The 12,892-nt window shown below is 40.1% G+C and overlaps 1 protein-coding gene across 1 annotated transcript in view; it reads right to left on the bottom strand.

Moving 5' to 3' along the window:
- PITRM1 (pitrilysin metallopeptidase 1) overlaps positions 1-12,892 on the bottom strand; it is a 33,625-nt gene that overhangs the window by 19,335 nt on the left and 1,398 nt on the right. The window contains exons 2-12 of the mRNA XM_009278691.1: positions 12,515-12,617; positions 11,543-11,649; positions 10,446-10,597; positions 9,891-10,005; positions 9,688-9,784; positions 9,119-9,279; positions 7,710-7,836; positions 6,890-6,978; positions 6,197-6,325; positions 4,309-4,422; positions 3,770-3,866 (exon numbers count right to left, since the gene is read on the bottom strand). Coding sequence (XP_009276966.1) covers positions 3,770-3,866; positions 4,309-4,422; positions 6,197-6,325; positions 6,890-6,978; positions 7,710-7,836; positions 9,119-9,279; positions 9,688-9,784; positions 9,891-10,005; positions 10,446-10,597; positions 11,543-11,649; positions 12,515-12,617 — 1,291 coding nt within the window. The remainder of the gene's footprint in view (positions 1-3,769; positions 3,867-4,308; positions 4,423-6,196; positions 6,326-6,889; positions 6,979-7,709; positions 7,837-9,118; positions 9,280-9,687; positions 9,785-9,890; positions 10,006-10,445; positions 10,598-11,542; positions 11,650-12,514; positions 12,618-12,892) is intronic.

The raw sequence follows: 12,892 nt of genomic DNA, 5'->3' as shown, positions 1-12,892 counted from the left end.
TCTTCCCCCAGCTTTATATGCTGAGCATGACGTCATATGGTGTGGAATATCCCTTGGGTCAGTTTGGGTCAGCTGTCCCGGCTGTGTCCCCTCCCAACTTCTTGTGCACCCCCAGCCTGCTCGCTGGTGGGGTGGTGTGAGAAGCAGAAAAGGTCTTGACTCTGTGTCAGCACTGCTCAGCAGTAACGAAAACATCCCTGTGTTATCAACATTGTTTTCAGCACAAATCCAAAACATAGCCCCATATGAGCTGCTATGAAGAGATCTAACTCTATCCCAGCCAAAACCAGAACACTTGGTGAGCTTGTTCCAGTGTTTTACCACCCTCTCTGTGAAGAATTTTTTCCTAATATCCAATCTGTACTTCCCTGAGGCAGCTTGAAGCCACTTCCTCGTGTCTTATTACCAGACACCAGAGAGAAGAGACTAGCACCTCCTGCTCTGCTTGCCATCATGAGGGAGTTGCAGACGGCAATGAAGTCACGCCTCAGTCTCCTCTTCTCTAAGCTGAGCAAACCTAGTATCCTCAGCAGCTCCTCATAAGTCATGCCCTCTAGTCCTTTCAGCATCTTTGTTGCCATCCTTTAGACATGTTTGAATATTTTTATGTCCTTCTTATATTGTGGAGCCCAAAACTGCACATAGTACTTGAGATGAGGCCATACCAATGCTGAGTGTAGTGGGACAACCACTTCTTTCAACCAGTTAGCTATACTGTCCTTAATGCACCCCAGGATATGCTTGGCCCTTTTTGGCTTTATGTGACTCAAACTGAACTTACCATCAATGAAAACCCCCAGATATCTTTCTGCAGGGCTGCACTCCAGCCTTGTCCCCCAATCTATATGTACATCCAGGATTATACCATCCCAGTTGCAGAATCCACATTTGTCCTTCTTAAATTTCATTCAGTTTGTGATTGCCCAGTGCTCTAATCTATCAAGATCTCTCTGTAAGGCCTCTTTACCCTCGAGGGAATGAACGGCTCCTCCTAATTTAGTATTGTCAGCATTACTTAGTATGCCTCAAACTCCTGTGTCCAGGTCATTGATAAAAATATTGAAGAGAACTGGCCCTAAAATTGAGTCCTGGGGAACACCACTAGTGACTGGCCACCAGCCAGATGTTACCCCATTTACTAAAACTCTTTGAGCCCCACCCTTCAGCCAATGGTTCACCTATCATACTCTGATTTAAATAAATACATCACACAGAGAAAACTCCTTCTTGTAAGCTGTAAAGCTAGCACAGCACTAGAATACAGCATGGAAGTTAGAGAATCATTACCACATGAAACGTAAAATTACACAGGCTGTCACATGGCTTCACAGAAGGCAAATCGTGCCTGACTAATCTGGTGTCCTTCTACAATGGAGTGGCTGCATTGGTGGATAAGGGAAGAGAAACTGATGTCATCTATCTTGACTTCTGTAAGACCTTTGATACAGTCCCACACAACATCCTTGTCACTAAATTGGAAAGATATGGGTTTGATGGATGGACTATTAGATGGATAATGAATTGGCTGAATGGCCGCATCCAAAGAGTTACAGTCAATGGCTCAGTGTCCAAATGCAAATCAGTAACAAGTGGTGTTGCTCAGGGATCTGTATTGGGACCAGTATTGTTCAATATCTTAAATAAAGACAGTGGGACTGAGTGCACCCTCAGCAAGTTTGCAGATGACACCAAGCTGAGTGGTGCGGTTGATACACTAGAGGGAAGGGATGCCTTCCACAGGGACCATGACAGGCTTGAAGAGTGGGCCCATGCGAACCTCATGAAGTTCAACAAGGCCAAGTGCAAGGTCCTGCACCTGGGCTGGGGCAACGATCAGTCATCAGTACAAGTTGGGTGATAAATGGTTTGAAAGCAGCCCTGCAGAGAATGGGTTGGGGATATTGGTAGATGAAAAATTGGACGAGGCCACAATGTGCACTTACAGCTCAGAAAGCCAATTGTATCCTGGGCTGCATAAAAAAAAAAAAAAGCATGGCCAGCATGTTGAAGGAGGCAATTCTCCCCCTCTACTCTGCTCTGCTCTGGAGTACTCCCACCTGGAGTACTGCATGCAGCTCTGGGGCCCACAGTACGAGACAGACATTGACCTGTTGGAGCAGGTCCAGAGGAGGGCCACAAAAATGATCAGAGGGATGGAACACCTCTCCTATGAAGAAAGGCTGAGAGAGTTGGGGTCATACAGCCTGGAGAGGAGAAGGCTTCAGGGAGACCTTATTGTGGCCTTTCAATATATGAAGGGGACTTACAAGAAAGCCAGAGAGACACTTTTTACAAGGGCCTGTAGTGACAGGACAAGGGGCAATGGTTTTAAACTGAAAGAGGGTAGATCTACATTGGACATAAGGAAGAAATTTTTTACAATGAGGGTGGTGAGACACTGGAACAGGTTGCCCAGAGAAGTTGGGGATGCTCCATCCCTGGAAGTGTTCAAGGTCAGGCTGGATGAGGCTTTCAGCAACCTGATCTAGTGAAAGACAGCTCTGCCCACGGCAGGGCATTGGAACTAGATGGTCTTTAAAGGTCCCTTCCAAACCAAACCATTCTATGATTACTTTAGTTATAACTAGATCCCTTTCAGGCCCTTTTCAAGGTCAACTTCTAAAACACGACCTCAGGGAAACAAACTGAAATAAACCCTGTTCTATGGGAGTATTAACACCAAATTCTGCATGACTGTTTGGTCTTTAAAAGCAAGAATTGTTTAAGAGCTTTCTGTTCTAGAATGAAGTCCCAACAGTTGATTCAACTTCAAGAATTAAAAATGTTGAGAGATGAAGTATATGTGTCAAAATTTCATCACACAGAATTACTCACACAATCTAAAGACATGCTAGAAAGTATTTGCTATCAAAATCAGGTACGTTTTGCCAGATCCTACTAGGAAACATGACGGGCAATTAAATATCCACAATTTGTCTGTTTCACCATATGGCAATCTGATTTGAAACAGGTCTTGGTTGTGCTCTCCAATTTACAAGTTTCATGTTAATCCAGGACTGCTTCTTTACCTAACTTTGTATGCCAAAAGAAATGAACTCCTGTTCATGCTGAAGAAGGTACAATACTTGGAGAGACACAAAGCAAAGAGCTGCTAAGCAACTGAAGTTGCTGCACAGCAGAGAAAAAACAGAGGACACTGGAGAACAGGTGGCAGCAGGAGCCCCTGATTTCCTAACTGACTGCAAATACTGCAGCTAACTCATTCCCACATTTACAACAACTTGCAGACTTCTCAAGGACACCACATTCTGCTGTGGAACATGTTTTCCATAACAGCTTAGGTACCAAAATTTTAAGCCAATAACTGAGTTAGTGTACATTTTCACTTGTGAATCTTGAAATTAAATTACAGCAGTACAACCCTAAATTCCATAGAAAAATATAGTTCTTCTATTTGATTTTTAAACATACATAGGCATCTGGCCAAAACATACAGTTACAAGAGCCGGTATGGCATGCCTCTCTTAGAGAAGTAATCAGTGCTACTGCAATCAAAGCTACTACTCAGGCAAAAACAACAGGCTCACTGCCTGATTAAGTCATACAGTGTGGAGTCCAGCGATAGTTTGAAGGCTACTGAAAAGAAGGAAGAAAGATGTAAAGGAGATGACAAAGGAAGAGCCCTTCAGTGAAAAGTTTTACATATCAAGAGCCTACAAAATGATCCCGTATTTCGTACAGACGTACACAGTAGATTTCTTATCCATTCCTAAAACACCACCACACATGGGCACACATATAGACTTACAGATGTCAGGGCAAGTCCAAAACTTGTAGACTGATGCTTCAGCTGGATTTCAATTTTGTGAAGTAGAGCTTCAATCCTATCTTCCTCAAATCCTTTCCTTTGGGAAGGAGTGATGAGAGAAGGAAATCGTATCCATTAACACTAATCACTTTAAGTGAAGTTATGAAAATGAATTATAACATCGATAAAGGAAGCATTACAACATGATGTCTTCCACACTGAATTAAAATTGATATGAAATAATCTTATCATACTGTGTCATTTAGTGAAACTGCACTAATATCATTGAACTCCTGAAGGTTATGCTGATGAATATGCTACAATAGAGGAAGTTAGCAGATACAAGTTTTAAGAGTATTGAACAATATTACTGCTTCTTTGGTGCATTTATTTTAATATAACTAAATTTTTACGGCATGCTATTATATATATATGTCTGTATTATTATATGTCTATACATTATTATGTTATTAATATCTAATTGTAAAAGACTGTATGGAAAGAACTAACAGTATTCTAAAAAATTCAGCATTACTCACGCAATAACTTCATCAACTGTTCTAGCAATTATCTGTTTCACAGTATCAATGTCTCTTTCAGCAATACCCTGTAGACCCACACTGAAATAAGCTTCTCTTGTTGAGCCATTAAACCTAGAACAAAACATATTCAACTCAGTGACAAGTACTAGAACTTAAGCATTAAACCTGCCAGCAACGGCAGAAGGGGAAAAACACCCATAATTTCCACATACACACGCGCACACACACACAGGATTTTAAAAGCTAGATAGAAAGAAAAATAATTACTAGAGATGCAAGAAATGGAACTTAAAAGCATTTTTTGTTCAATTTCAGTAGTCGTAGCGCACTGTTACGAAAACATAGAGCATATATTAGAGAAAGACAAACAGTTACAGAAGAAAAGCTGGTCTTTTCATCTTCCCATTCATCTGTAAGTACCTTCAGGTAAAGAAGTCTCTTTATTTAAGGTGAAAATTTTAGCTGCCTGTAACACCAAACACATATATCCTATTTAAGCAGGTGAGTGGAATGGTACTTTTAAGTTTGTACTTTACAAATACTGCTTTAGAAGTAAGTGGTGAAGGTGAAATGTTCCGTGTTTGTTGCAATTATTTTCAATAGTACTTTCAAAAAAAAGTAAAGATAATTTTGTTCAAGCTGTCAGGCAGGGTTCACCATAAGAAGTCATCTTTAGAGAGACAAACTGACACTTGCAGAAATATGGAACACCTAGCAGTTTGAACCAAAGCCAACAAACAAAAAGCAATAGGTCTTCATCAACTCTAAACATCCACTATTTCACGTCTAAAAAACACGGAAGGAATTCAGTGACAGGCTCAGATGTCAAGTTCTGGAATACTGATCTCTGGACTCACAACTTATTCTTCTAGATTGATTCATCAGCACAGTCACTAAGGCAAATTAAAGCCAACTCACTGTATGGTTCAACACCATATTAATGTAGTCAACCTGGAAAAGGCTCAGCAGACAAAACATACAGCAACTGAATCGCTACTTCAGTGTCTAAAGACGGATTTCTACTGCCATGCCCTGTGATATTAAGATGTCTGCATGGCACTGGCATGCATGACACAGGACTTGCAGGAAACCCATGACTTCACGTAGAGACAGTTCAAGCCAGGCAGAGTACCCTAAGGCATTAAAATCATAGATGAGTATATTAAGGTTTCCCGCTCAAACATCTGAGACAGCCAGTGGAGGCGAAGGCATGAATCAGTCAGATGAATCATGCCCTGAAAGTGCTTCTTTCTTTCTGCTGACAATAAAGGCAAACTGCGATGAGCAGCTGAGCCTGTAGTTAGGTGAAGACAATCCACCCACCCTTAGTCTGCAGCACAGAGCGAGCTCAGAAGACTGGCTGCAAGAGCTACAGTTTGAATAAATAAGTGTTGGCAGAAATACCCTTTTGTACTGAGGTGATGGCAAGTTAACGGCAGCTAACTACACAAAAGCACATTTGTGCCAAACCTATCTACTACTAAATCACAGAATTAAAGCAAAAAAGTAAAGGTAACACAGTACAGAGAACAGCTAGCAAACCCTTCTGAGTAATACTAAATGGTCAAGATGAAAACCCCAAGTAAGTTAGGGCACTGAAGGTATACCATGTTTTTATCTACCCATTTTTCTTGTTCATAAGCTTCAAACAGTACAACTTTGTTTAAACTAACATAGCTTCTATTGAATTATTTTGACAAGCCAAAAATTACACTTGAGAATGCTTTATAGTTCATCTGTAGAAACTCTGAAGATGTTTTAGTGTTAAAATAAGATTATTCTGGTGTAAATTGCCTGTATGAGAGATGACTTCTCCCAACTTAACAGTGGTTTGTAACTTTCCTAATATTGCTTATAGTGATGAAATGTAAATTGCAACACTTACCCAACATCAGGAGAAAAATCTGTACCAACACCAGACTCAATTAAGGCTTTGTAAAAAGGAGAATTCGGCCCATCAACCAACAGTGAAGACAACAGGCTTAGTGTGAACGTTTCAAAAGTGTCTGTAATACTGAAGAAAAATTAATAGTTCTTAAAAACCGTCAAGCTACAAATATGAGACACCCAGCATCACGGAGTTCATTTCAGAAGAATTACTTCTATAAAACAATGTAGAGGGAGCAAGGGAGAAATAATTGTCAGTTACGAACACTGCACAAAACCTTAGGGAACTAAGAGAGTTCTGCATCTTTCACTTATTGTAACTAGCAGTAAAGCAAGTTAAATTAGGCAGCAAGTGTAAAGTTAGTAGTAGGGTCATACAGAAAAGCTTGCACATGGCAGGAAATTGAAAGACGGGAAGGCAGCGTTCCCAAAAGTCTAATCCACTGAACAGTTCTGTAAGATAATGGCTGATTTTCCTTATGTCTATCTGCTAAAGAAAAAGACAGGAAAAATTCTGCTTAGCAATTAAACTTTCATTTACTAAAGGAGGATTTGTCTAGCTTTCCCATGGCATTATTTAACTTAAAGGTGGCATTTATGAAGAGGGATTGGGGGACATGAAATATGCCTGCATCTTGCTTGAAGTTTTAAAATGAGCCTTTGATTCAGAATTTCATTTTGATACACTTACTCTGTCAACAAGTAGCTGACGCTGACAGTTGTCTGCTTGGAAGGATCAGCAGCAAATGAGTCTAAGCCACACGTTACACTGTGTTCTCTCTGTAAAGTGTAATAAATATGTCCAATGCACACTAAACTCAGAGCAGAAGTTACAAATAAAAAATTACTGCTTACACCTTCATACCATCCTCCTCTCCAAGATTTCAAATAATTTTACAGATACTCATGAGTAAGTTCAATATTCATAAGTAAATACACAAACACAGGATATTGTGAAAAATATGAGTCGTATCTCAGTTTTTACAAGTGGAGAAACAGAGGAGCTGATCAAGAAAATCTGGCCATAATTAACTCCCTGAGCTGGGTTTCAAAGAAATGCTTAAGCTTCTGGACAAGCCAAGGAGGGAAGTGGGGGGAAATGGAAAAAGTTATTTTTGACACCAACGTTTGGAAGGTTAAGTACCATTAGAGGGCATATTTCCTGACACTTAAGTATCAATATTTGTATAAGTAGCTCTAAATGCTTTCCATTAATAAATGCTTCAATGCTCCAAATGCTGAGGGACTTGAAAACTGGAAATAAGAAAAACAAACTGCACACAATCATTACATTACTGAAACTCAGAAGTAAATGTAGTTTTTCCCTCGCTTTAACCAAAAATAAAAATACTTCAGCTCATTTACACACAAACACACTTCTAAACAAACGAAGTAATTCTACAGGCTGGGCTAAAATGTTAACCTGTTATATTCAGTTTCCGTAATTCCAAGATTGGATGTGCACTGTTTCTGTTTCTTTTTTGTTTTGGTTTGTTTTTTTGTTTACTTACAGGCTTTTCCCAGAGCTTCTGTTTCGGGATGTCAGTATTTGATTCAATTCTTTCAAACTTTATCAATGCTTCCTCATGTATTTGTTTCAAATGTTGCTCCAGTGGAAAGTTACCGTAAGTGAAAAATCTGCATTTCATATGAAAGACTGGGATTAAGCATCAGATTTTGACATGAAATTTACAGTAACAGCTTTTATCATATTCTGAATTCCGTGTGTTTTCCAGTGATTCAGTCACATCTAGAATGGAACATGCTTTATAAGGCTCCTAGGTTAAAGACTCACCAGTTTGCCACGTGCATAAAACTCGGAGATCTCCTGGTAAAATTCTACATTTTTCAGCTTCTGTTTTATGCTTCGAAGGCCACAAAAAACTAGAATTCGTTTAGTTGCAGTAATGTACAATGTTCTAAGAAAAAATATTAGCAATTGAAGCCAGAATCCTAGTGCTCTAAAGTTTCAGAAGACAAAATTCTTACGGTCTTCACACATAATGTATAAAATACGATGATCCATGTCTCAACTGATCTATAAAACATGGCTGGGTTCTGCGGGTCAGTCTACCAAGCACACTCCCATACCTACAAGAAACACTGCTGACTTCCGCTGGATTAAATACGAGCACAAGGTATGTCTCAGGTAAATGTTATTCCCTGATTAAAATCTAAACACAGGTACAGTAGAATACTTGGGATGATGAGAAAAACAACGGATGGTAAATTCACTATCATGACACAAGCTTATGTTCCGTAAGTGAATTAATCAGACTAACACATTGACCACAAAACTGGTACAGAAGAAACGATACTATAGATTTCCCTCCATATCACTTTCAGATTGACTTTTAGCTTAAATACCTTATTAGTACCAACACAATTAGTATCTGACTCAAATGAATATCCATTATTTGGAACCTGATACTGTAATGTGTGATTCAGGAGCAAATGAACAGCCATTCATTTGTAAATTCTTTTTATAACTTTTAATCTCGGTTGACTTCAAGGAAGATAGGAACCCCTAGACTCATCTGCACTACTTGTATCACAACTCCCTAACATTACCGCCAAATACTTATGAGTATGTTCCATTTCCCCCCAGGCCGTTTCAGTTCAAGGTGAAATATCTGTAAACAAAAATCCCCAGAACAAATCCTCATAATCAAGCAGGCAGATGTACTCTAGAGTATCAGCCATCTCTCTTTCAGTAACCCCTCTTCCAATTCACCCTTCACTTCTCTCCCTAGGGCAAATTCCTTGCTTCAATGCTGTCCTAGTGGCTGGAGGACATAGGTTATCTAAGTTGCTGGCCATGTGAATGGAAACACTGTATTGCTGGTTTTCCCTCACAAAAATACGAACACAGTGCTAACACACTATGTAACCCAGTACGTTAGTCACAAATTTCAGGTACCTGGAATTGCTTGGATGATAATGTGTGGCATGGAACTGTTTAAGCTGCTCCCATGTAAGATCAGGAATATATAATGGATCTCCACCGGATACTACTCCATAAGTGTGATCAGGAAGGATTTTATTCTGCAAGTGCTGTGCAAATATCCTCTCATTATCTGTCTTAAGAGGAAAACACCACATTTCAGTAAAAGTCATCAAAACACATTTTAAAAATAAAAGGTGCTCAATAGTAAGACCTCAGAGCTCTAAGTTACACAAGAGTTCCTCCTCACATAAGTATTTTGTTCTATAGTCCCATGTACTTGGATAAAACTAGCTACGTCAGCATGCCAATTTAAAAGAAAATTATACAACAAAATCCATTAGCAAGATGCTCTTTTATATGTAAACAAACTTTCAACAGGCTAACTTTAAGAATAACCATGTAACTGATTGTTGACTTTACTGAGGGCTTAAATTTCACAAAGGAAGAACGGAAATCTCTGGTGCAATAAAGCCATTGATAACTCGCAGCTTAAGCCACTTCACCACGTATAAGATCTTAAAACAAAAATTCACGAAACTTACAAATGCCCCTTTCATTTCATTAAACACCACTCCTTTGAAGACTAGAGGTGTCTGAGGATCAGTTGGGTTCTCATGTTCTAACCTCCAACCTTCTTGCCTGAAAAAATTAGTAACAGGAAGTGTTGAGAGCTTGAGGGTTTTGGAATTGTTTTGATTTTTTTTAATTTAAGGTTTGCATACATCTCAAGCTGTCCACATCTTACCAGAAATCTAGTTGCCGCAAACATGGAAAGAAAGCTGCATCCAAGTACACCGATAGGAGATTTTGAAAATCCTTGGGATTTTGTGTTGAAAATGGATAGAGTGTGTAATCACTAGCTGGGTATAAATAAATGTAAAAAGATCAGAATTTTAGAAAGTCCGAGATGTGTTTTGCCCTCATTTATTTTTAATCTCTCCTCTATATAAATAACTGGAAGAGAAGAAACTTCCTAAATGATACGTATTTTTCCTGAGGAATACACAGAAGTTTAATGTTGCAATTATTTTACCATGAAAACTTTGCTTTTGCCATATATATAAATAATTACATGCATTGTGGTATACTACAAAGGTCCAGCTCTATCGGGACTTTTGTAACTGCCAAACGAACAAGATCTATTTTGTTGCCTTGCCTTGTTAGCTTTTTAATCTCTCACTCACAGCGTTCACACTTAATAATAATGGCTCTCCAAAGGGAAATTAAGGAGAGCCGACAGACAGCTCTACTACAATAAAACCTCATGCATTTTAAGTGGTATTATTTACTTTGGGCTCACCTGTGAACGCATTCATGAAAGTGGACAGTGATCTATTTAACATTTTAAAGAACGGATCTCTGCAAGGATACTTTTGAGAACCACATAACACAGTGTGCTCGAGGATATGCGGGACCCCAGTGCTGTCCATTGGAGTGGTTCGGAATTGTATACTGCAAGAGAGAGCACAGAGAGGAATGCAGTTATCTGTGATGAAAAGTCAACCCACCTCCTATGTGCAGCTGAGACTTATAGGAACATTATCACTGTCTAGTAACTAACACGGCATACAGCAGGATGCAGAGTTATTGAGCTCTTAAGAAAGACTCTTGAGCTGAGTGCTCAGCTACCTCTTCTAGGTGTACAACCTCCGCACTTCTACTTCTGGAGGTGCTACAGAAGTTTTCAGCACATAACTAAACACCTTTTTTACGCAAAAGGCTCAGAAAAAAGCTTCATGGAAGGTTATGGAAAAAAGAACTGGTTTACATCTTGCAACTATAAAGCAGCTTATTGGAAAGTCCAGTTTTCGGCTCACCAATACAGAAGAGATGATAATAAATTTGAAGTAGTTTAGTGGAGACCCATAAAGATGGCTGGAGCTATGCCCTGTGAAAAGAGGCTGAGGAAATTGGGCTCGTTTAGCCTGGATAAGGAAAGGCACCAGGGGACTCAATAGCTGCTTTCCAATACCTACAAGGAGGTTATGATGAAGACAGGTTCTTTGCATAGATATGCATGATGGAAGGACAAGAGACAATGTTCATAAATTGAAGCAAGGGAGGTTCCAACTTGATATTAAAGAAAAAAAGACCCCACTATATGGACAGTCAAACATTGGGAACAGGTTGCCCAGAGGGGTTGCATAATCTGTCTTTGGAAGCTGTCAAGGCCCACCTCGATAAAGGTCTGAGGAACAGCGCCCTGTTTTGAGCAGCAGACTGAACAACAGATGTCATGACATCTGTTCCAACCTGAAAAACTCTAAGGAAGTCCCACAAAGGAAGTACTATTCTCTTTGTTATCACAGAAAAATCCAGTTATGAAGCTGGATTACAATTTAGAAACCACAAGGTGATGCTGAGATAGAATGTGCTATACATATATTAATGTTTTACCTGAACAGATTATTGGAGTCCTCTCGAGCCACATGTAAATACCTGGCTCCTGTACTGTCATGACTAAGCTTCACTGCAGTCAGGAACAGCTCAGGAACAGCTGTCACCTGCATCAGGAGAAAACATCTGTATTACAGTGTGACTGCAACTAGGTCAAATAAATCATAGATGATATAGCAATGATCAGTTTGTTGATCCTGTATATAATACTGCCACATACAGTATGAAATAAATTCTTTGTTCCTAGGGTTTGTGGGGGAAAAAAAAAAAGTATGCAGATGGAAAATAAAGTTTAAGAAAACCCCTACAATTAAAATACACTACAACCAAAGAGCTATACTTTTCTGGTATAGGTATTAAGATCAGAACAATTCGATCAGAAATACAAAGATATACAAATACAAATACAAAGATATATTCAAATGCCAGCAGTTAGGGTAGCAAAAGAAAAATCAAGGAACCCAGTTCTAGCACTAGCTCTGTCACCAGCAATCACTTTTTGCAAATTATGTTTACTGTCTGCTTCTGCTTTTTTTCTTTAAAAAAGTAAAAAGAAGTTCCACATATTTCCATTGCAGGTTCTTAACAAAGGTATTAAAAGCAGCTTAGGAAATAAAATATTACTTGAATGTCTTCCATAAAACAACACACAGTGAAGTTCAGTTATCTGTCAGGATGTTTAGGAGACCAGACAGAATGCTCAACATCTGTAGCCGACACACAAACTCCCGGGTGCATTATTCACTCTAGAAGAGTTAGCTCCCTATAGGAACGTGTGTTAATGTCACCTGAAGAATCTGGTTGCAGAGGGATAACTACAAGTAACTACTGTATCATTTTTTAACTGACCACCCAAAGCACCTACGCAAATATTTAGTGTGTAGAATCCTGGCCTCACTTAGGCGCTTTCCAACCAAGGGAAAATTTATCTATACAAACACAGAGGAAACACAAGTGAAGGGCGATGCTTACCTGCTTTACAGTGAACCCATGGATTTGCTCGCCTACCCTGTACTGCAGCGCTCTTTCACTAGCGGAAACGCTCTTCCACCTCCGTGACTTCTGATTCAAAGACCTGAAATAACACTCCCCTTTAGAACAAACACGCTCCCACCAGCGGTGCTACAGCAGCGAACCAGACATGGTCCCGCACCCTCCCGCTGAGGGACGGGGGCAGGGGGGCAGAGGAGGAGCAACCGCTCAGCCCCGGGTCCCGCTGCCTCCAGCCTTCGGGAGCGGGGACTCCCAGCCCGCCCGCACGGGGCCTTCCGCCAGGCACACGGCACGGCGTGCCCCGTCCTTGGGCTGAGCGCGAAGGAGCCGGCTGCAGCGCAGAGCCCGCCCAGGCCC

This window comes from Aptenodytes forsteri, unplaced genomic scaffold (assembly GCF_000699145.1).
Source record: "Aptenodytes forsteri isolate BGI_AS27 unplaced genomic scaffold, ASM69914v1 Scaffold257, whole genome shotgun sequence".
NCBI lineage: Eukaryota > Metazoa > Chordata > Aves > Sphenisciformes > Spheniscidae > Aptenodytes > Aptenodytes forsteri.
This window is presented reverse-complemented; position numbering and strand designations above follow the sequence as displayed.